Here is a 24,354-nt window from a genome sequence, read left to right on the forward strand (position 1 = left end):
GTATTTTATTTATGACACACTGTACCTTGCATGTTAAAAGGCATTATGCAATTTTAGTATGGAAAGTATATGCAAGTGTTTTACCACAGATTTAACATGAGAGTATTGTACTTGACAAGTGTGATTCCTATGTTTTTGTACATTTTCTATATGGGGTGTGTAAACTTATATTTTCACTGTGGATCATCATACCAAAAAAAACCAAAATGATTTACTTTGTTTTGATTTGCTATAATGTTCATTTTTTGTCGTCTTTCTCTTGTTGTTGAATTGCCTTCCTCACTGTCTCTTTTTTGGTCATTTATCAAGCGAGCATTTGGCTTTGGTGCCATCTCTGTCCCTTGAGATGCTCCACTCCAGGTGTGGTGCTGTTCAATTTTTAATACTTTTTCCGTTGCCCTCAAGCCATATTTAATGACGTCGAAGTTTGGAAACAGAGTCCCTCAGCCATACAAGTGTGTGTATGTGTGTGTGTGTGTGTGTGTGTCTATGTGCGTGCGTGGGTGTGTGTGTGTGTCTGTGCATGCATGGGTGTGATGTTCACTGAGGTAGATCCTGTTCAACTCAGCTGTCAGTGAAAAGAGTAATCCACAGGCAATGGTGCTCACTCTGTTTTTGGTGCGCTTCTTCCGGTGTGGGTGGGTGTTGTTGTGTGGGGAGGCATGGGGAAAAAAAAAAAAAAAAGATAATTACACCCTGAGACTCACGGGTCACACAGCTAATGACACACGGAAGAACAACGCAGGTCCTGGCCACCAGTGTCACAAGATAGGCTGAGTCACTGCCCCTGTGGAAACTGGTGTGCAAACAAAAGCCTCTCTCCTCCAACTCAGTTCCTGACTTGATCACGCACGCAAACGCTGAAATCCATATCTGCTGTTGGAAACAATGCTTCACCAGGGATCCATGTAAAGGTCTCAATGGAAATCTACAGGCTCCATAATGAGATGTATAGGACCTGTGTGAATCCCATAGGGAGAACTATGTGACCATTGTGAGCTTTGTGGGTGTATACAGCGGGGGAAATAAGTATTGAACATTGAACATGTCAACATTTTGTTCAATAAGTGTACTTCTAGTGAGGCTATTCGCACAAAATTGTAATTAATACTAATGTTAATACTAATGTCTGGTGAAAATGTTGTGCAAATAGCCTTATTGGAAGTATACTTACTGAAAATAATGTTGATGTGTTTAATACTTATTTCCCCCACTGTATATATATGAGCTATATGAGTGTACATTTGTGATATTACTCCGCGACACTTTATGGAGGGCCAGTCTGCAGCCAGAATCCGAAATGGGTTCACTGGCTACCCAAATAGATGGAGCAATGAGAAAGGATAATGGTAGTTGGGTCTGGGTTATGAGCTTGAGATGAGTGTAGATCGGACAGAGAGAGTGCGAGAGAGAGAGAGAAAGAGAAATAATTATCTGTGTGTTTGTGTTCACACCCGGCTGGCCGAAGGATATTTGTGGGATGTGCCCCCATCTGCTCCAGTCTTGGCCAGCATCTCTCCTCCCCTCAGCTTAGCCTAGCGGGGCCTGATTGGAAATATATTGTGTCATCTTAATTCACCCTTTGAAACAAATTGCCCCAAATGTAAGATATTGAAGTATATTGCTGTGTTCATTTTTAGAGCACCCATACTTCTGTGCCGCCTGAAGTCTGTTGTTGCTGTATTTATCCAAGCAGACATGTATTTTTGCAATGTCACTAAACTGAGAAAGAAAGAAAGAGAGAGAGAGAGAGAGAAAGAGAGTATTTTTGAATGGACCTCTGAAGGCTTTCGGTCGCGTCACTTCTCTTTCCTCCGAGAGGACACATCATGTCATGACTGGCGTGGAAGTGTGTTTGTCTTTGAGTTCAGAACGAGGCAAGGCTACCCCCTCCCCCATCCCACACACATACAGTACACACACAGGCTTGCGTGTGCACACACAAGTACACGTACACACACAAGTACACAAGTATACGACGTACACACAGACACAAACAGGCACACATCATCTGTCCTCACCCCACACAACAGCTTGCGTGCACACATACACACATAGACACACTCACACACACCATGTCTGTCCTCACACACACACACACTCACACACACACTCACCATCAGTGTGCACGGCAGCGATGATGTCATGCCCGTCATGCACCGCTGGTGTTTGTCGTGTCTTAACTTTAATCCTCCCTGGCATGGCTGGGGATGCTGTCAGTGTGTGGCAGGGCCCGGGGGTGCCGGGGGGGGGGGTGGGTGGTGAGGCCTCTGGTGCCTCCACCCAGCCTCAGACGCTCCAGATGAAAATAGCCCTGCCCTGGCAGCAGCCGCGGCCCTTCACATTGGCGAGAGGTGCCCGCGGGAGATCACCCCCCCCCCCCCCAACTCCCCCGTGCCCAACCTACCCTACCCTACCCTGGCCTCTCTCTGGACCCCACGAGGATTAACGCGTGTGGGGCGGTACGTATGAACCCCCCCCCCCCCCCCCCCCCCAACCCGTCCTCCCCTCTTCAGGGCCTGCTGGTGATGACCTTGTTATCAGGGAGAGGAGACTGGCAACACCACTCACACACTCACGGCTCTGCCATGGCCCTCAGCTCTCATCCATGTCCCTGGGAGAGCAGCGTGCATGAAAAGCTGGATGAATTCATAGATTCATTCATAGATATAATTCATAGATATCATTCATATACATTGATAGATATATAGATACTTTATTCATCCCAAAGGGAAATTTTAGACATTTACATAATTCATAGATATTATAATATACATAATTCCTGTTCCATTCATACATGCAAGCTAAATATTTATTCTACTCTCTCCATATCTTTAATATGATGATCTCAAATTACAGTAGGTCAGATTGAAATTTAAATTTACTTTATGGAAATTTCTAACATACTATTTATGTCGATATTTGTAAACACACACACAAACACACACACACACACACACATACCTACATGCATAGTTCATACATACATGCAATACACACACCCTTGTATGCATCTGTTCCATTAGATCTTGTTACTGCTGTTTCTGGTTGAACGAGAGTGAAGGGACTCATCTCTCTCTCTCTCTTCGTCCTTCTCTCAGTCTGTGCTTCACTCTGTGTCGTCAGTGAAAGAACTCACAGATGCTGCCCCCACCACAGGGCATGCTGGGATAGCTTTGCCCCTTTTGGAGGTCACCGCAAGCTGCTTTGAGTTTCCTGTTTGGTCGGTGCGCACCAGCTGTGACAGATCTGGCTGGCAGGCGATGACAGACATGTGGTGTGTGTGTGTGTGTGTGTGTGTGTAGGGGGGAGGAAGAGAGAGAGAGAGAGAGAGAGAGGGAGATGCACTCTGGCTCAGGGGAGAAGAGTGTGTGTCCTACGGGAATGACTGAGAGAACACATTGAGGAAGAAAAAAAGACAGACAGAGAGGGGGAGAGAGATGGAGGCGAATGAGAGTGAATGAGAAAAAAGACACTGTTATCTAACTTGGAAAAAGTGTTTATTTTAAACTAATAAATAAACATCACTCATTCAAACATTTAAATACTGAAACCATGCACATGTATTGTGCAAGTGTGGTACTACCTAAGTTTATTACTGTAGTAAGACTTGAGGGTTTTGAGATTTGATGTCACTAAAATTCCCAACAGCTAGTGAAACCATTTATTGTTGAGTTTAGTTTTGTCTGAATGAGGATTAGGGTTCACTTGAGGCCAAGTCACAGAGAGAAAATGCTTTTTTTCCAGGCTTGATCTGTTTATGTGTATATAAATAAAAGCTTTGCTGTGCTGGGGTGTGCTGTGCTGTGTGTGTGTGTGTGTGTGTGTGTGTGTGTGTGTGTGTGTGTGTGTGTGTGAGTGTGTGTGTGTGTATGTCTGCAGTCAATCTCTGGTGCAGAGGACACTCTGTGAACTACTTTAGTAATCTGCATCTCTGAGGAGCTTTGCCCACTTGCAGAAACAGAAGTGTTGCTTTTACATATCCGGAAGTGTCTGATGAGGCCTTTAAGCCTTCAGCCCCCTCAGGCTCCCTCTCCCTCCCTCTTGCTTGATCTCTCTCACTCTCTCCCTCCCTTCCTCTCTCTTTCTCTCCATCACTCTCTCTCCCTTCTGTCTTTTCATGCTCTCTCTCTCTCTCTCTCTCTCTCTCTCTCTCTTTCTGCCTCTTCCTCTGTGATAAAAGGTTTTAAGTAGTGGCAAGCTTTTAGCGTCACATTAAGAGTGGAGGCAGGAGGAGAGTCTTTGCCGGGGTCCTAACTTGTTTCCTCAGATCCATTGAGCGTAATGCATTTTTCATTAGCGGAGTCACTCCCTCATTACCGGACCCTGAATGGCCGCTCTGCTCTGCTGAGGTCACTGACGGAGGAGGAGGAGGAGGAGGAGGGGGGAGGAGCATGACCCGCTCGGCCCTCACCTCACCGCTGCAGCCCACGTCAGATGCCTTGTGTGTATGTGTGTGTGTATGTGTGTGTGAGTGTGTGTGCGTGTGGGGGGTAAGCAGTGATGGGAATAACGGCGTTACTTTTTTTCAGTAACGAGTAATCTAATTAATTACTCTTCCCATTTTAATAACGCCTTTACAGTTACTGCCACAAAATCCGGCGCGTTACTATAATTAAAGCTGTTTTTTTCATCAGACGCTGAGCAGAGAGGCAAATACTTTTTCCTTGGTTAGCGGGCAGTGCATGAGACAAGCGCATAAATTCTGACGATTGGCTGAGGTCGAGTAAAATCTCATGGTCAGCCAATCAGAGGTAGAGTTGGGCGGGTGAAAGTAAAGTAAAGGAACAAAAAAAGTAAAGGAACAAATGTAGGCCTAATTGTGAAATGTGCATTATGCCCTGGGCAAAAGTGCCTATCCACGTCGGTGTCAAGTAATTCAAGCTTACTCAAACGTATTTCAACGTTGCATGCTTACACAAAATAAGTGGCCAAGGCCACCGAAGGAGGAGACTGCCACAAAACCTAAGTAACTGAAGCTTGATTTTAAGGCCCCACCACAAGTTTTGTCTCAGACCGAACTGACCAAACTGGTAGCCAGGTATGTGGATGATATGCAGCCATTTAGACGTGATAGCGGCGCGTACGTTCGAAAAAAAATAGACAATTAATCTAAAATGGATTTTATGCGTCGCGAACGGAACGCTTTAGTTACACGCCTAGTGTAGCTTCTCTGTCAGAGGGAGAGGGTCAGAGAAGGGGTAGCCCTACCGTGTCTGTAGACGTTATCGAACTATATATAGACACCCAATATACTTGAGGGGCAAATAAATATCAAAAGTTCCAAAACATCTATTGTGTTATTTGTATCTATCCACTATATAAACATAATATCTACAGACCTAACCCTCCAGAATTATTGGCACCTCTGCTAAAGTTGACTAAAAAGAGGAATCATCTTTTGGAAATAGATCTTAATGGCTTAAGTATAAATAGACTGAAATAAAACCATGCCAATCTCTAAGATCAATTTCCAAAAGATTTTATATTCCTCTTTTTAGTCAACTTTAGCAGAGGTGCCAATAATTCTGGAGGGTACTGTATACATACATGGCATTTGATTGGAGGCTAGTCTCACTTTGTCCCACAGCAACATTAAAATAGTTTAGATTTGTGTACATTGTTTCTGTTAACAGTTGTGTATTAAGTGTCCATTACATTATGATATTCAGATTTATATTGAACATACACATGTATTTTAAATTATGTTAAAGAGGGGTGGAGGTGGGGTCACATTTGAGCATTTAAACATTTACTTGAAAGTAACGCATTAGTTACTTTCTGAAGTAACTAGTTACTTTTATAATTTGTAACTGAGTAACTTGCCCAACACTGGAAATAAGTAGTACAGATTAGGGATGGGAATCACAAAGTAACTCACGAATCGATACTGTCACAATACTTTGCCCACACAGCGATTCTGCATCACAAAAGATGAATCTACTTTACATCACAATATCTGTGGAAATGAAGAAGAAAAATATAAAAATGATTTGACAGTGTGTAGAAGATTACTCCTATTACTGTAATCTGATCAGTGCCACGGAGATACATGAAATAGTGACTCTGGGGAGTCAAATTGGCGGATGAGTTCTATGAATTGTAGAACTTCATATTTTTGTAAAAATATCAATACTTTGGGCCAGTACAATACTGTAACATTGCAAAAATAGGTTTATAATGATATATTGATGTGGCTATAGTATTTCCCACCCCTAGCACAAGTGTTTTGATTAGATATGAAGGTGTGTCATCTGTGTGATTTTCCATTATTGACAGATAAAAAGAGAATTTAGAAATTGAGAATGTATCTACGACTGTGTCTCTGTAGGAGTTTTGACATAATAAAAAAAAAAAGCAGTACAGTCATTATTGGTTAGACAGGAAGCTGTTTAGTAAGCAGTGCTGTGGTTTCACCAGTGACTCTACAGTATATACAGTCATTGGGTTTCACTTACCCTACCCATTCTAATACTCATTATGCTTATCTGTGAAAGTTTAGTTTAGCTTTGTGCACTGTATCAACTCCAGTGGTGTGATTGACAGCAGTGGGAGTGTGTGTGGTGTAGGCGAGTGAGTTGCTTGAGTGCTGACTCACCTTATCTCTGAGTCATTATCCTGCTGAAGTCCCATGTTCCTGCAATCAGGTTTCACGTCGTTCAGGAAGGCTGTCCAGATGCACGGGGCAGTGCAGACAGAGCAACGTGTAGACCAGACAGCACAAGGCCCGTTTTGTAGACAGATCCAGTGCATTGTTGTGTTTTTGCTGTAGGATTATGAAGATCTACAGTCCACAGAGTGGGTGTGTTTTAGAACATTTTATGGAATTACTAGACTTTATTGAACCCAGAATTGTTATTTATATGTTTGCATTCTTTAGAATTGAAGGATAATAACAAAGTACAGTAATACCAAAGTGACAGTCCTAAATATATGTCCCTATCTTGAGGCAGGTTACATCCAGATAACATTTGTCTGATAGAGCTACTGTATCCCCATCACTAAGGACGTCAGTCAAAAGAAGGAGTAAACGAAGAAAAGGGGAATAAAACAGCTGCTGCAGAGATGGAGAGGAGAAAGAAAGAGAGAGAGAGAGAGAGAGAGAGAGAGAAGGAGGTTTCTGTGCTTTTGATAAGCTAGCAGTCTGTGAGGGGTGTGTGTGTGTGTGGGGGGGGTGTGGGGATGGGGGTAGTAGAGTGTCGTCAGCATCCTGCTCCAAGTGTGCAGTCTGCCGGCAAAGTGGACCGATAATGAAATCCAAATATAGGATGGTTCAGCCGGCGGTTCCTACGTGCTTCTCTCTAGCACCGCACCATTAGGAGCTCTGGCAGGGGGACGAGGTGTGTGTCTGTGTGTGTGTGAGTGAGTGTGTTGTGGTGAAATGAAAAAGAATGCAGAACCCTAAGTGTATCTCCCTCTCAATCAGCAGCTGCCATCGAAAAACAGCTCAGGTCTTACCTCGTCATCCGGTGGCCAGGCAGTAGGATGGGGAAACTACTGTGTGTGTGTGTGTGTGTGAATGTGAGAGAGTTTGTGTGTGAATGTATTTATGTTATGACGTCTGTTCACAGTTAATTACCATATCTATGATTTATTCACTCTGTGAACAGTAACAGTATATATATATATATATGTATACATTAAACAGTATTTAATGTATACATATATATATATATTCTGGCGTGAACAGAACATGTCAGAAAATGTCTCCTTGCTGGGATTCTTGAGGTCTCCTTTTTGTGCAGCCTGTATGTTGAGTACAGGGTCTTTTAGGTGTTGATACTCATTAGAATTTTTTTCTTACATGCTTTTGTGTTTATTTTTGGGTTACCACCCAGCTGTGTGGCAGATGTTGCCTACAGCTGTGTGTGTGTGTGTGTGTGTGTGTGTGTGTGTGTGTGTGTGTGTGTGTGAGAGAGAGAGCGAGCGAGTGTCCTCAGCTGGTCAGGGCTGTGAGTCAGCTAATTCACACTCTGTTTGGGCTATAAAAAAACCCGGCAACATGCAATGGCAATTTGAATATCTCCCATTCTGAACAAAAAATAACATGGACAAAAAGAGCAACACCAATTACATAACAATATTAAATGTGTACCTCTCACAACCTCTCAAAAAGTAGGCTAGGCATACAACAATACAACAATACAATTCCAAGTATTTTGCACCAGTTTATTTATAGTGATACATGTATTTAAAAAGGTTGCATACAGTTTTTATTCATACACAGGTGGAGACTATTTATACCCTTTATATTTACCATTATATGGATCTTTTATTAATCTTTTGTTGTCTTTTCTACACATACTGAATGAGAGATTCACACAAAAAATCCATTACCCTTGTACATTTGTACCTGAGTATGTGGCAGAAATGATCTTTCATTTTGAATGCTGGAAGAGAGCAGACATGGATGCATTTCTATTTCTTTCTCTGGAGTCTATCCCTGATGGCCTGACGTAATATCAGACTTTTTAAATGGGGACGGTTAAAGTAATGAATAGTCGTTTATGGACTCATTTTACTGTGGCCGTGTAATAAACTAGCCGTGACAACTTTAATAGCATTCAGTCAATGCCAGGGGCATTCGCAAGAGCTGATAATTTGCCATCACTGGAAAATAAATTGAGATTGCTTCATAAAGATGCAACCATTTTTAGCTTTTCTGATCTATAAAATCTCTAAAAGACATAAAATGACATTTTGGGTAAAAAATTGCAGCGGTCACATCAGAGACGGTCACATGTGTGTCTGCATGATCTCACACATAAATTTGGCCATGACATGCATGGATTAGGATTTCTATTCAGGACTCTCCTTTGCTAAATGTATTACATTTTCTAGTCTAACGAGATGTGTCATTGATTAGAAATATTTCATTTGCTATAATATAGAGAAATATATAGTAAAGTATATTATAGTATATGTAATATACACTCATAGACAAATTTCACCAGAAACAAAAAAGTAGAAAGAAAGAAGATGAGAGGATGGGAGATCTGTTAGTCGGAGGAGTCTGGAGCTCAGTGTGGAAGAGTGACGTAATGTTTTTCTCCAGCAGGAGACGTCCTCATCTTCACGTGCATCCCCCACCACAAACACAACATACAAATACTTCTTAAAGCAGCTTTTCCCCCCACGTCAACCTCACTGTCCTCTGAGCCTCGGGTGCTGGTGTGTACCCTGAGAGGTCATCTGTCCACCTTGGTCCACTCCTCTGCTTGACGTCCGTTTGTTGTCTGTGAGCCTGCTGCTGAGGAGGAAGTGTGTGTGTGTGTGTGGGGGCGGGAGGGGGGGGGGGGGGGTGGAGCTGGTGGTCTCGCTGATTTAAAAATGGATCTTTTATTGGTCCCAGTCTGAGTCATCGCTCCATGAATTAAGTTGATTACCCCCGTGCAACAACTCCCGGGACATAATGTGGGAGCGGCGGACGTGTTGATCTATACTGTGCCTCTCCAGCGCCTGCCAAGGTCAACCGTTATTACTCTCTAGAATGCTGTGACCTCATTCTGGGGCGTGCCACCAGGAGGGATCGTACCACTTTAAGAGCTGGGAGGCTCAATCTGTACTGTAGACACCACAGGAATATCAGATGAAGTGTGAGCAATATTCACCCTTTCTTTATTTTCCTTGCTTTTGTTCATTTCTTTTTCCGTTCTTACTCAGCTGTACATGCAGCATTTTACACCTGCCTCTGTTTCCCAGGTTTTCTGAGCGGGGATTAGAGGTTGATATGGCTGGAGTCATGATGGTGTGTGAGTGTATGGGTGTGCTCTGGGTGCTATTGCCCGGTGGGGGGGGGGGTTTAGGGAGAGGGGGGGCAGGAGAGGATTTGCGTTGCCCAGCTCCAAACACCAGCTCATGTCATATTGTAGATTTAAATAATCCAGTCCTAATGTGAGTGAGCGAGTGTGTGTGTGTGTGTGTGTGTGTGTGTGTATGCATACTGCACACTGCACACCTTCTGTCTCTTATTTATGCTGATCTCATTTCTCAGCTTCTCTGTGTTTTTTTTCCTCTTCTGTTTTTTTTTCTGTCTGTGTGCTGCAGATATATGAATGGATCTCTCGCTCCTTCTCCTCCTCCCCCCTCTCTCTGTCTTCCTCCCTGCCCCCCACCCCTCCATCCCCTTCTTCATTCTCAGTTCTTTGGAGACAGGCAGTAGGTAGTTGTTGCCATGGCAGCAGGTCACATGGTTTTCTCTTTGCCAATAGGGATTTCCCATTCACAACTCCCCACATTAACAGAAATTCTCTATGAAATTGTGTATGTGTGTATACGTGTGTGTGCGTGTATGCATCTGTGTGCATTTGGGTGCACACACATGTATGTGTACGTTTGCATCTGTGCACATCTAGGGATGGGAATACTAGTGCTTGTATATGAGTGCACAAATATGTTTTTTGTACTTTTTTGTGCAATAGGGATTGAGGTGGGTCCCTATTGCTATTATATTGATCTGTATGCGTACATGTGTGTGTATGTGTATGTGTGTGTGTGTGTGTGTGCGTGTGTGTGTGTGTGCATGTGTGTGTGTGTGCATGTGTGTGTGTATGTGTGTGTATGTGTGTGTGTAGTGTGTGTGTGTGTGGTGTGTTCGGTGTGTGTGCATGTGTGTGTGAGTGGTGTGCGCGGTGTGTGTGCATGTGTGTGTGTTTGTGTGTGTGTGTGCATGTGCATCTGTGTGTGTGTGCATGTGCATGTGTGTGCGTGTGTGTGTGCGTGTGTGTGTGTGTGTGTGTGTGTGTGTGTGTGTGTGTGTGTGTGTGTGTGTTGTTGGAAGGGGGAAACCGACGCAGTTCCCCTCCCGCTGTGCCCTGGGGAGGCTGATGAGTCAGAAGTGAGTCAGAGAGAGCCCCAGCCCACCCCCCCACCCCTCCTCCTCTCTCCATCTCAGCCCACCCCCACCCTCCTCCTCCTCTCTCCATCTCAGCCCAAACCCCTCGCCCCCGTCGATCCGTCTATCTGTCCGTCCGTCTCTCCGTCTGTCTGAGGGCGGGTGTCACCGCACTGGGAAGAAAGATGCAAAGACGAAGCACAGAGACGATGGCCGCGCTGATGAACCTGCTGCTTCCCGTTTTCTTGGTCATCCGCAAGGGGGGGGGGGGATCAAATCAATGATGATGTTCATTTCGGCGTGCCATTGCGTCCATTTTGGTTTGCCATTACCACTGCCTTATTTGTCTACACTTGCAAATATTGTGAGGTATTTTAGAGGGTTTTCAAGATCCGATCACACATCACTCATCCAAGAATCTACCCTACTATATACTGTATATCACCATTAGTTCATTCATCATCATCATTCATTCATTCAGTTGATTGACAATGAGCCAGTAAACCGCTTAACTCATTCAGACGCTTCGACTCATGATGGTAGTGTTGCACAAATCACAGGTGCATGTTTACCCTGAATTATTCATGTCTCCGAATCCTTTCCTGCTGTTTCTTCTCCCCCAGTCGCCCAAAAGCCATCACTATTCTCCTCTGCTCCAAGCCCTGATGCCCCCCCCCCCCTCCCCCCAACACACACACACCCTCAATGAGCCTTTTGTGCGGAGACAATTATGGGGGGGGCATAATATTCTCCAGACCTTCTTCAGATTCTGTCAATCTGTCAATACTCCCGGCCACATCACCGACTGCAGGGATGCATCGCAGGTGTGTTCATGTTTTGGGGATGTTGAATTGGTGAAGTCTGTCGATTTTTTCCCCCTCCCCTGTCGTATGATTGAGTGTGTGACCTCAATTTTTGATTCAATGTCCTGACAATTTAGGCAAATGAATTCCTGTGTTAGAAGACCAGTTTTTGAAATGTCTTTCTTCTCCCTGTCTTTCTCTGTCTCTCTGTCTCTTTCTCTATTTCCTGCCTTCTCACGATTGGCTTTTCCAGGTCTTTCACTCTTTCTCTTCTCTCCTCATTCTTCATTCATTGGAACAAGCCTGAGTTGAAGTTCTCAGTTGGCACAGATGCTTTCTATTTGCACCTCAGGATGGATCACACCTAACCCCCCAGATGTGTTAGCCTGACCTCATCTTTGTGTGTGTGTGTGTGTGTGTGTGTGTGTGTGTGTGTGTGTGTGTGTGTGTTTGTGTGTGTGTGTGTCTGTCTGTCTGTCTGTCTGTCTGTCTGTCTGTCTGTGGGATAGATAAACTGTCTATGTGAACCTGAATTGGAGACAGTGAATTGTGGAATATAGAGAGAGAGACTGTGAAAGACTTAGAGGGGGAGGGGATAGGGAAGGAAAAACTGTTTATAGGAAACAGAATCAGAAACCAAGTAACAGAAATTGAGAGATAAAGTGCACTCTGATGCAATCGATGCATTCTCTAGCCCTATCTGAAGCAGAGCAGTCTTACCTCATCTGATGAGTGAGAAGTTGAAACCCACGTCTCCCACCCAGACAAGTTTCCGGACTGTCTGAAATCTGCCCCCTTTCCTCATGACGGAGAGGGAGACTGACGCCGCTCCATGTAGCAGCGGAAGAAGGGGCACTGCGACCGTGACGTCAGGGAAAGAGTGCGCCTGACGGAGTGGACCCACTGGACCCCCCAACTTGTTCACACTCCTCCTCCTCTTCCTCCTCCTCTTCCTCTTCCTCTTTCCATTCCTACTCATCCTCCACCTCCTCCTCCTCCTCTTCCCCTGGCTGCCACATGCTCAGTCTTATCTGCACACGACACACACACCTAAATGCCAGCCCAGTCTCACTGGTTTAAAGGTGCCATGTGGACTTCTATAGGTTTCGAGTTGTCTTGAACACAGCCACACTCTTCCATTGACTTGCATTGTATTTAATACAGTGCCAGTACAAATTGATATAACAAGAGAGCTGGGCCGACGCTAACTGGTTGGATACCTTGGCAGCACATAGAGTAGGTTTTTTTGATGTTCTGTTGAAATTCAGTTCAATTCAAGTTTATTTATATAGCACATTTCATATGGCATACACAGACTCAATGCGCTTTATGGTTGTTTCTTTGGCGTCTGATAATTTCTAGGTCATTTTAAAATGTTTTAAACTAAAATAAATCTACATAGCACCTTTCAATACAGGTATAGATATGGACAATTAATTAGGCATACCAATTCTTTGGGTATGTACATTATGTACAAACAGATGATTGATACTGTCAAGAGCAGACAATTGATAGTGCCATGACAGAAGGAACATTAGCTGTGTTAAGAGATGCCTAAAAATCCAGAAAAATATTATAGTGTAGAAGCATAGAAAGAAGCTGAGTTCGAAATTCGATTGTTTTGCTGTTTTCACTTTTAAGACGAGTCTCATTCATCTCTGGAATGTCCCCAGTTACTCTACTTTATGCATCGACATCTGCATCGGCACACACATCACTGTTTTCTGGGTCACCACCAGCAGAACCGGAACCAAATATCAGCTCACAGGGCCATTTCCCACCCCGGATTAGGGCTAGCACCTTTCTATGGTCAGTGGGTTTGTGAACAGTGAGCCGGTGAGCCACACTGAAGCCCTGTGTGTGTGTGTTTGTGTCACAGACTGCACTCAGAGTCAGCAGCATGTGAATCACTGATGACGAGCGGATCGGAGCTGTCTACTGAGCCCCCGATCAACAACACACACGTCGTCCACACGCACACACAGCCCCGATCAACAACACACACATCGTCTACACGCACGCACACACACACAGCCCCGATCAACAACACACGTCATCCACACACACACACACACACAGCCCCGATCAACAACACACGTCATCCACACACACACACACACACACACACACACACACAGCCCCCAATCAACAACACACAGAGGAGAGGAGATGAGGAGGAAATAGTGTGACGGAGAACACAGAAGATTAAGAGAGATAGGGAAAAAGAGAATAAAAGAGTGAGAGAGCAGCATAATAATAAGACTGCATGTTTATTGTTCCTAGTATATTTCGAATTGCAATAGTATGTATTCTCAAAAGTGTATACGTACATAAAATTACTTGATTTGTGAATGTTGTGTTGATGGCCACATGCAATGCATCATGGGACCTGATGTGCTACTTACAGTTTTTTTACAACTGTTTACACACGTTTTCAAAACTCTGTGTCTATTTTTCAAAACTCCACACACAAAACCCACAATTGCTCATGCAAAATGCCTCAAATCTCCAGCAAAATGTCGCAAACGCATCTTTAAACCAAACATTCGCCTCACATTACAAACACTTTTTTCATACAGTTTTTTACAATTGTTTACACACATTTTCAAAACTCTGTGTCTATTTTTCAAAACTCCACACACAAAACCAACAATTGCTCACAAAATGCAAAATGCCTCAAATCTCCAGCAAAATGACACACAACATTCAAAATGTCAAAAACACATGTTTAAAGCAAACATTCGCCTCACATTACAAACACTTTTGTCATAATATGACATTTTGGATACATCATGTACACACTGTTGCTCAAAACCGAAAGCTCTTCTGTCTTATGCTTTTTATATGTATTTCCATACAAGAGTGAACGTTACGGTATCAACAAAGAGAAGTTGAAATACACAGTAAAAATGCAAGCAATATTGAAACCAAAAATAGTGATTTTTCCCAAATAATTTGCTGTTGTGAATACAGTATTTTACAGCAAACAAGAAAAAAAGCAAAGAAGAATACAGTGACCACCAGATTTACATGGAGTGTACAGTATGTATTCATAGGCCTATAGACCCTTTCAACTGCAGAAACAAACAATCCTACAGTAAGCGTTCCTAAGGCATTTCTGGAGGCACAGAAAAATGTATTGAGCTAATGGTACTGTAACATGGGGACAAACAAAAATAGAGTAAAAAGACAAATTTTACATAAAGTCAACTTTTTGTAGAACATTACTGTAAGCTAAAGTCCGATTACTGTAATTTTCAAAGTATCTGCATTGGTTCTGAATATTTCAACCGGAAATCCTCTAGGAGCAGATTGAAAGGGTCTATACCTATATAGAGAGTATATCTATTCATAGACCTAATACAGTACTAAGGCAATGATTGGATGGTTTTCAGTAAAGTAAAGAGTGTTTGCACATGTGAAGAGAAAGAGTGAAGCACTGGTGATTTAGTGTGGCATTTTGATGGGTTGTGTTTGAAGAACGAAATCAAGTTACTTCCTGTTAGATTTTTGTGTGTTAGGTAGAAAATTGTGTGTGGTGTTTTGCAAAATGTGTTTTAGTCAATTGAAAACTGAGTCAAACACTGAGAATTAGTATATGGTTTTGCAGATTTGGTGTCGGGTTATGATGTTTAGAGGACATGTTTAGAAAATTGTGTGACAAGCAAAGATTTTGTGTGTAAGCAGTTGAAAAAAACTGTAAATCAAACATTCGCCTCACATTACAAACACTTTTGTCATAATATGACATTTTGCATACATCATGTACACACTGTTGCTCAAAACCTAAAGCTCTTCTGTCTTAGGCTTTCTATATGTATTTCCATACAAGAGTGAAAGTTACGATATCAACAAAGAGAAGTTGAAATACACAGTAAAAATGCAAGCAATATTGAAACCAAAAATAGTGATTTTTCCCAAATAATTTGCTGTTGCGAATACAGTATTTTACAGCTAACAAGAAAAAAAGCAAAGCAGAATACAATGACCACCAGATGTACATGGAGTTTTGAAAACACTGATTTTGCCTACTGTAAGACGGAAATGACTGACTACTATCAAATTGCTTTGCTTTTTCCAAAGACAAATTTTCCTTCTGCTTTGGTTCTGAATAGTTCAACCGGAAATCCTCTGGAAGCAGATTGAAAGGGAACATACCTATATAGACAGTATATCTATTCATAGACCTATACTAAGGCAATGATTGGATGGTGTTCAGTAAAGTAATGAGTGTTTACACATGTGAAGAGAGAGAGTGAAGCACTGGTGCTTTAGTGTGGCATTTTGATGGGTTGTGTTTGAAAAAACGAAATCAGGTTACTTCCTGTTAGATTTTTGTGTGTTAGGTAGAAAATTGTGTGTGGTGTTTTGGAAAATGTGTTTTAGTAAATTGAAAACTGAGTCAAACACTGAGAATTAGTGTATGGTTTTGCAGATTTGGTGTGGGGTTATGATGTTTGGAAGATGTTTAGAAAATTGTGTGACAAGCAAAGATTTAGTGTGTAAGCAGTTGAAAAAACTGTAAATCTAGTTATGGTTTTGGTCAGTGGTCATTTCAATTTCACACAGGCAGGATCACAATATCTCGGCTCTTCAGGTTAGTGCAAAATGGTGTACTGCATTAAATTCACATGAACTAATTAGAAAATTTACTTTTCAGTGCACAGTGTGTACTTTACTGGCCCAGCGCTTAGCATGTAAGTAGGTCAGATTGGACAAAGGGCTGCACTTAAGGACAGCAACGTTTACATTCACTTTTAATCAGGGATTGAGAGACAGATTGAAGAGACACTGGCAGAGAAATAGATGGATGGAGTGATAGAGAGAGAGAGAGGAGTGGTGAGTCACCGCCCACTTGCTGGGCTTATTACAAAACACCTGTGCTGCACTCAGGGTGGATTAAGTTGCACTCCTGAGGTTGTGGCAAACCGAACGTCTTCCCTTCCCTTCCACAGCCACAGTCATCCCCTTTCAAGAGAACAGCAAATGGCCTCCCTCCTCTTCCTCCCATCTGAAGAGGGTCGCTGTGACACAAGCACCTACGTCACCTACTGTCGGAGGCGCGTCTCGGGCTGTCGTCCTCTCGCCGGGACAGCTCTGTGGATTGTTGTTATTTGCCATTTTGCACTTTGAAAACACACTAAGCCCTGTGACTTGCGATGAAGCCTAGCTATCAAATGTGTGGACGTCATTTTTGCACAGGACCCAACGCAAAAGAGAATGTGTTAATTGTGGCATTTATAAACAATGTTTCCATGAAATATTTTTGCTCTTCTTCAGTTTTAATCACTGATCTATAAAGAACACTTTATAGATCAGTGGTTTTAATGTATCCATGTAGATATTTCCCATAATTCCCTAATTATGTCTCAGTATTCTACAGTATCATATGGCTCACAATTATGGGTTTAGTTCATTTCTCTTTTCACAAATGTTTTCTTCAGATTAGGCCTGGTGTGGTTATTATGACCTGTTATAGGCTTTTTCATTGCAAAAGGGCAACTAGTCACAAAACAGGAAAATATCTTCAAAATACACATCACATTAGGTGCCCAATAACCCTGTTCAGTGTTTTACAGTACGTTACGTTAGGTGCCCAATAACCCTGTGCAGTGTTTTACAGTACATCAATTCCAAAGAGGTGGTTTTGAAATGCTGCATTTTCCATCCGTGAAACAAGAGTGAAACAGAACATAGAATAGTAACCTATAGATGCTGTTCATTTTGAAGTAGTCCTACGCAGTGTAAATCAGTAGCCCAACCTGGCACTGCACTCTGGCTTTGAGGGTGTTGAGTGACTCAGTGAACAAGGTGCTATAATCGAAATCGAGAGAGAGAGAGAGAGAGAGAGAAGTGTTTAGTGTGGTATTGTTTTTCTTTTGGAAAATTACACGCGCGCCTTGATATCATACAAGAGGTCTGAGGCCCGGTTGGCGTTGCGTAACCGAGACGTGTGCGTCACCAGGCACACAGATCACAAGCGTCCACCTCTGTCTGTTCGCTGCCTTTTCTGATTTGTGTTTTATGTCATCGAGAGCCCTTTGAAAACGAGTTTGAGTTTGGGTAGGCTGACGAGCGTCATGGAATGACGTTGTAAATGTTGCCATATAATGAAAAGTGCATTTTCCATTAGCTTCTCACATTGTGAAGCGTACGTGCAGCCTATTATAGATTCAGTTAGTCCCAGAGAGAAAGGCAGTTGTGCATCACGGCCTTTATAGCTTGCAGAATTTTTATTTCTGGTAATCAGCATTCACAGTAAATGAAGCTTTTGTGGTATACTGCTGTTTTATGTGTTTCTCAGGCAGGTCATCATAGGAGGACATATCGTGTTTCCTGTGGTGAAACTCTGAACTCAAGCGTCACCTCGAGTTCTTACTCTGTATTCTGAGAGGCTGCCCCTGGAAGAGACACCTGTTCTTTCCCCCCCTCCACCCCCGCCCCCGGAGCGCAGTCGTGTTCTAGAAGTTTCTGTTTGTGCGTGGGCCCGCCACGGTCACTTCCACTTCCTCTTTGGCTTTCAGGGGCTCCAGGATGTCATGTCCCCTCTCTCTCTCTCCCTCCTCCTCTTTCCCTTCATCTCTCTCCCCCTCCCTCTCTCTTTCTCTCTCTCTCCACCTCTCACTCTCTCTGCCCCCCCTTCTCTCCCTCCCTCTCACCACCACACTCTTCCTTCCTCCCTCTCTCTCTCCATCGCTCTCTCCCTCTCTCTTTCTCTCTCTCCCTCCCTCCCTCCCTCTCTCCCCCATGTGTCAGCTGTGTAAGTGACTCACGGGGGGGAGATGGGCCTTGGGCACCGGAGCTCTGGCCCCTGAATGCCCCTTTGTACCAGGCAGCCTGCTCTCAGCACTCAGCCAGGTGTTTATGGGCACCCCTCTGCCTACGCGCCGCATATACCTGTTTCATGGTCCGGCCGGTCGTGGACAGAGCCCTATATCTGACACTTGCGTCATTACTGCTACACCACAGAGAGAGTAGGTGCATTATGTGGCTATTTTTAGCACCAAATGATTTGGCATCAATCAGCAGGAGATATTTACGATATTCTACCCCCCTGACATCTTTATGATATTCAAGATATTTTATGATATTCCCCTTCCGACATCTTTTTTTCCCAGCGTCTGACCATACTCTGTGTTTATGATGTTGTACTATTGATTTTTTTTTTATGGGCTTTTGCCATTAGACAAGAAATAGTTCAATCCTAACTGACCATAGAGGTATACATAGCTCATACTGTGAGCAGGAAGGCTCTCGAAAGTGAAGTGGCTGCAATCATGTTGATAAAATGTTTGATGGTGGGGGGTGATCATGTCATAAAATGCGCAGGAGGCTGTTCCGCTTGTCCACATTTAAACACTCATTAGCCAGTGGCTCCGGATGAAAACACCTACACACACACACACACACACACACACACACACACACACACAGCACTAAATGTTACGTTGTTATTAATATCTCCCTACACTGATATAACACTCATCTGCTCAGCCAGGCCAAAAAAAACTGAAGAGACTGGACCCAGTCCTGCAGTCCATCAACACTCCCTTCCTGGCAAAGGCAGGCTCATATGAGAGAAAGCCAATATGTCTCTTATTTCTCTCTCTCTCTCTCTCTCTCTCTCTCTCTCTCTCTCTTTGTGTGTGTGTGTGTGATATCCTTCCTGTATCCTGAGGGAAGATAGGAGAACATATATATTGGAGAAATGTAACATTCACTCCCTCCCATCTGCACAAATGAGAGAGCAGCAATCCCTGCTCTTCCACAGCTCCACATCCCCTTGATCCACTTCACTAAAAGTAAAGCTACATTTCTTTGTGTGCGGGCTTAGAATGTGCTTTTCTGGGATTCCTCCTCTCTCCTTTCTTTCTCTCCCTCTCTCCCTCTCTCCCTTCCTCTTTCTCTCTCTCTCTCTCTCTCACACACACACACACACACTGCCAGAGACACACAGTGGAGTCACACTTGGCTCAGGGCGTTCACGTGACTCTCTCCCTTTCTGCTGACTCCTCTGCGCTGCGGAGCGCAAGGTCATCAGTGGAAACCTTCCCACTAACAGCCCTTAATGTGACAGCTGTGCTCTGTGCCTCGGCGTCCCTCGCGCGTCCCCGCAGTCGGGCGGGCGGGCAGGCAGTCAGTCACTTCTTTACCAGCCTGAGGGGTCATCGCTGCTCTGATACACAAGTCAGATGACGAAATCTGTAATGGCTGTTTCCTCTGTTTTATTCCCCTGCCACTCTCTATGTCTCTCTCTCTCTCTCTCTCTCTCTCTCTCTCTCTCTCTCTCTCTCTCTCTCTCTCTTTCTCTCTTTCTCTCCCTCTGTTCTCTCCCCAGGAATGCTGGGCAGGAGAATTTGCTGTGCAGTTTAGGAAACGGCCCCAGGAACTGTATTGGAACGCAGCTGAACCACGTATTTCTCAAGGTACTGCGGCACTCAAACATAGTTGTGAGTGGGGGTGCACATGCATAACTTAGCCCTGCTGTGTGTGTGTGTCTGTGTGTGTGTGTGTGTGTGTGTGTGTGTGTTGTGTGTGTGTGTGTGTGTGTGTGTGTGTGTGTGTGTGTGTGTGTGTGTGTGTGTGTGTGTGTGTATCCCATTTTGAGTGATAATGAGTGGCTATGTGTGCTCATCTGTGTTAGCATGTGTGCATACATAAGCACTCTTTTACCTGTGCATATGTGTGTGTGTGTGTGTGTGTGTGTGCATGCATCCCTTTTGAGGGTGAATGAGTATACACATAGAGTATGTGTGCTCATCTGTGTTTGCAAGTGCATGCATACAAAATACAAATGCATACTGTGTGTGGCTCAAATGTGTGTGTGTGTGTGTATCTGTGCTGTGTGTGAGGTGTCCAGGTCGGGCAGGAGACAGGTGTGCTGCTGTGTGCTGTTGTGACAGCCAAAGGCTCCGAGTGGGTGGTCAGACAGACGGGCAGGGCAGGCTGGACGCAGGGTGGGGGTAGTGGGGGGCCTTAAGGGTGGAGAAGGGGTGGGTTTGGGATGTGGGGGCACGCTAGGCGAACCGGCGGTGACGGGATCTGGTGACGCTGTCGGGCGGGCAAGTGAGCAGGTCGAGTTTCCCCCTCCCCCACACGCGCGGCGGCGGCGGCGGCGGCTCTCAGACCAAGTGACCTCATCCTGTCCTATCTGCTCTTATCTGTCATTAGCCGCCGAGCGGAGCGGGAGGCGACGTGACGTGACGTGACGTGAGGTGACACAACGCCGCCCCCTCCTCCCTCCCTCTCTCTGTCCGCTCGCCGGCTCGTCCAGCGCGGTGCTGATGGGTTTCTGTGTTTGCCGTGGCGGTGGTTCCGTTTGTGCTGTTTTGTGTGCTGCTAACACAGGATGTGCAGTAATTGTGCTCGGAAAGCGACACCGACGAAGACGACGCTGCTCCAATAACAACAGCTGCTGCTGGAGACACTCCAGCACACTGTACACACTGCCCACTCCCTCTCTCTCTCTCTCTCTCTCTCTCTCTCTCTCTCTCTCTCTCTCACACACACACACACACACTCTCTCCTCTATCTCTCCCTCCACCTCTCCCTCTATCTATCTACTCTTCACTCTCTCTTTCATTCCCTCCTACAGCTCGCTCTTTGTCTCTCTCTTTCTTGTTTCCTTTTTCGCTCTCTCTACCCCCTCTCCCTCTCTCCTCTCTCCTCTCCCCCTCTCCCCCTGCTCTCTCTCCCCTCTCTTCTCTTTTCCTCTCATCTCTCATCTCTCTCTCTCTCTCTCTCTCTTTTTCCCAGCTAGTCCTACTCCAGTCCCACTACATCTGACTGCCTCCTCTGCACCACTGCAGGACTGAAGGAGGCTCTGCCTCTGTGTCTGTCTCTGACGCTACCTGTGATCTGATGGGGATGCAGATCTCCACTTAGATTAATGGACACCCACCCACACACACAGCCCACAGCCCTCTCTGGATCATGACCAGGTGTTCAGCTGGGTCTTTTATTCTGCATTTGAAGCATATTACAGATTTTGCTGGAAATGTCTGAGTCTGCACAGAGTCTGATGTCAAAAGCCTAGAAGATAGGTAATGCAGGACGGAGATAACGAACGTTACCATCCATGTGAGAAAAGTCATGTCGCTGTGGGCTTTTTCAAATCTTCTTGGGTGTTTTTATTGGTGGGGAAAAAATTGTCCTCTTGCTGATCTTAACTCTAGGAAAGCTCCTTTTGAAGATTGTGTTCATGTGTGTGTGTGTGTGTGTGTCCATGTGTGTGTGTGTGTGTGTCTGTGTGTGTGTGTGTGTCCATGTGTGTGTGTGCGGGCATGTGTTTGTGTGGGGCGAATGACGCACAGAGGCGAGAATGAGTAGAGTGACCTGCTTCTGTCCTGCAGCATCCCTGCAAATACACTCAGAATGGCAGTTCCCTCACACTCCTCTGTGTGTGAGCTCTCTCTCCCAGCATTTTGTGTGTGTGTGTGTGTGTGTGTATGTCTGTGTGTAGCTGAAAAATCTACATAAAAAGGAAACGTAACAGGAAAAAAATGCTCTGTTCTGAAATCAGGTTAGCGACAATTTGAGACACTTCATTCATACTCAGGTGATTATTTCGCAAATATGTCTTTTCTTCATGGGACCAGAGGGATGCTTATTCACTGCTTATTCTCCACTGTCTGGAAGAGACAAACACCGAGCATGTCTCGCAGATAACCATGGTAACGGTCCGCCGAGAATCTGACTGGGCAGATGAAGTGCTTTTCAACAGAAATGGCTCAGCCCCCTGTCTCCTGCTAGGTATAAGGGAGATGTGCGCTTTCCAATTAATATTTGCATTTTCAGGGCACGGTCAGGACAAGTGTTAGTCATTTCCTTTCCAGCAGAACAGGCCGACACAAGTTTAGAGGTGTCCTATTACCTTTAGGGTATTGATGATACAGATACAGATTCAAACCCATCATCCTCCCCACTACATTCCTGAGAGAGGAAGCTAACTGTTTGGATTGCATAATTAGCTAGAACATCATGATGTATGAGATAAGCTTCCACATCACCATTACCTAATCATCTGGCATGTTCAGCAGAAACGCCTCAACCCTTCTACTTGGCATCTCCTCAACGGCCCACTTGGCAATTATTTGGAAATGTTTCAGGAAGCATCGGTTTCATTTTCATTAAAAACGGGAAGAGCAGTAGCAAGGACGGCTTTCTTCATTCCACTCTTTCATAACAGATGGTGGTCAGTGACTCACTACCACCACTACCCAACTTTCTTCTCATGGAGACCATTTCACTAGAAAAGCCCACGCTTTCATCCGAAATACAGTATGTCTGTACGCTTCATCAGGAGAAATAAAGATGGTTAGTCAGAGATGACTAATGTGATTGTTTTTTTTTGTGTCCTATAGCACTCTTAGATGGTATCTGACAGTAACATGAGGGCCAAATCCACCACTGTCCTCCCTCTTCATGAGTTGGAAGTGTTAAAGAGAGTAGCGAGTAGCACTTTAGTGTGGTTGATCTGGAACTGGCCCCTGACCTGGTTTGGGTTGGTGCTGGTGGGCGTCAGGCTCATATCACAGTCCCCTGTTAGGTAACACCAGACTCTGGATTGTATCTGGACCCCACAAGGATCTCCTGTTGGGTGTGTGTGAATGACATTGCAGGAGATGGTTGGGTACATGCATCCACACAGGGTCCACACACGCAGATGGAGAAGTTGTGTATCGAGGGCGGTCTGGTCGTGTGCTTCTCAGTGACTTAGTCAACATCAGAAATACAAAAGAGTCAATCCGCCCGAGACTATTTATTACTCATCTCGAATGATTCATCAAGAAATATGTGAACTTTGATAGAGTTTCTGCTTTTGAAGTGGTAGGGCTCGGCTCTCTATGCAGGCAGAATTCTAGAGAGAGAGAGAGATAGAGTGCTAATGAATAGCCTCTGTGTGTTCAAAATAGGCGAGACTGTCCACTGTCCGGTGACGCAACTTTTTTGAATGTACATTTTTAACGAAATGTCTAAATTTCTCCGAGGGGCTTCTCAAACACAGTCGTTGGGTTTCGCCCATAAAAAGATGAATCAGGGTGACCAGAGGGGCGAGCGCAACGTGTATTTGGGTCAGCGCGTCTCTCACACCCCCACAGACTGTGACAGGGAGAGGAAAATGGACAGCGGGCAAAGCCAGAGGCTTCTGCTTCACTTCCGCCGTTATTCTCTCTCTGGGCTGATGGAAATAGGGTGCCGAGGGTTTCCAACATGAGCCTCTAAATAAATGACAGACTTTTTACTCACACAATCACAAGGCAGAGGACCTCATTTCACATGTAGGACAGGGGCTAGAGTTGAGGGATTAAGGATTTTCTACTGTAGTATACAGTGAGTAGAGTAAATGTAGACAGCTAAATGTCCAATTTCACATCTAGATAATACAGTAATAAAACTTCTTTAATTTGAGTACAACAGACCACCTATTTTTTCATGACAGCTCATTCTAAAGTCTTTCTATAGGGAATTATATGTCATCTGAGTTAAACCACAGGTGCTCTGTTGCCTAATTTGGGGATCAGAAGAATACACAACCTGAATTCCGAAAAAGTCGAGACACATCGTAAAAGGTGAATAAAATAGAATGCTTTGATTTACAAATCATGTCAACCTTATATTTAATTGAGAATAGTTAAAAGACAACATATCAACTGTTGAAGGAGAGAAATGTTGTATTTTGGAAAAAATATGTTAATTTAGAATTGGATGCCAGCA

General features: G+C 44.3%; 1 protein-coding gene across 1 annotated transcript in view; it reads left to right on the forward strand.

The window, feature by feature from the left end:
• Positions 1 to 24,354, forward strand: part of LOC143123310 (putative cytochrome P450 120) — a 44,824-nt gene that overhangs the window by 14,824 nt on the left and 5,646 nt on the right. The window contains exon 10 of the mRNA XM_076284611.1: positions 19,976 to 20,063. Within this exon, the coding sequence (XP_076140726.1) occupies positions 19,976 to 20,063 (88 nt within the window). The remainder of the gene's footprint in view (positions 1 to 19,975; positions 20,064 to 24,354) is intronic.

The sequence above is a fragment of the Alosa pseudoharengus genome, unplaced genomic scaffold (assembly GCF_046254945.1).
Source record: "Alosa pseudoharengus isolate Yale_2024_CS ecotype anadromous, Long Island Sound unplaced genomic scaffold, YU_APseudo_1.1 YU_APseudo_1.1_scf_14, whole genome shotgun sequence".
Taxonomy (NCBI): domain Eukaryota; kingdom Metazoa; phylum Chordata; class Actinopteri; order Clupeiformes; family Clupeidae; genus Alosa; species Alosa pseudoharengus.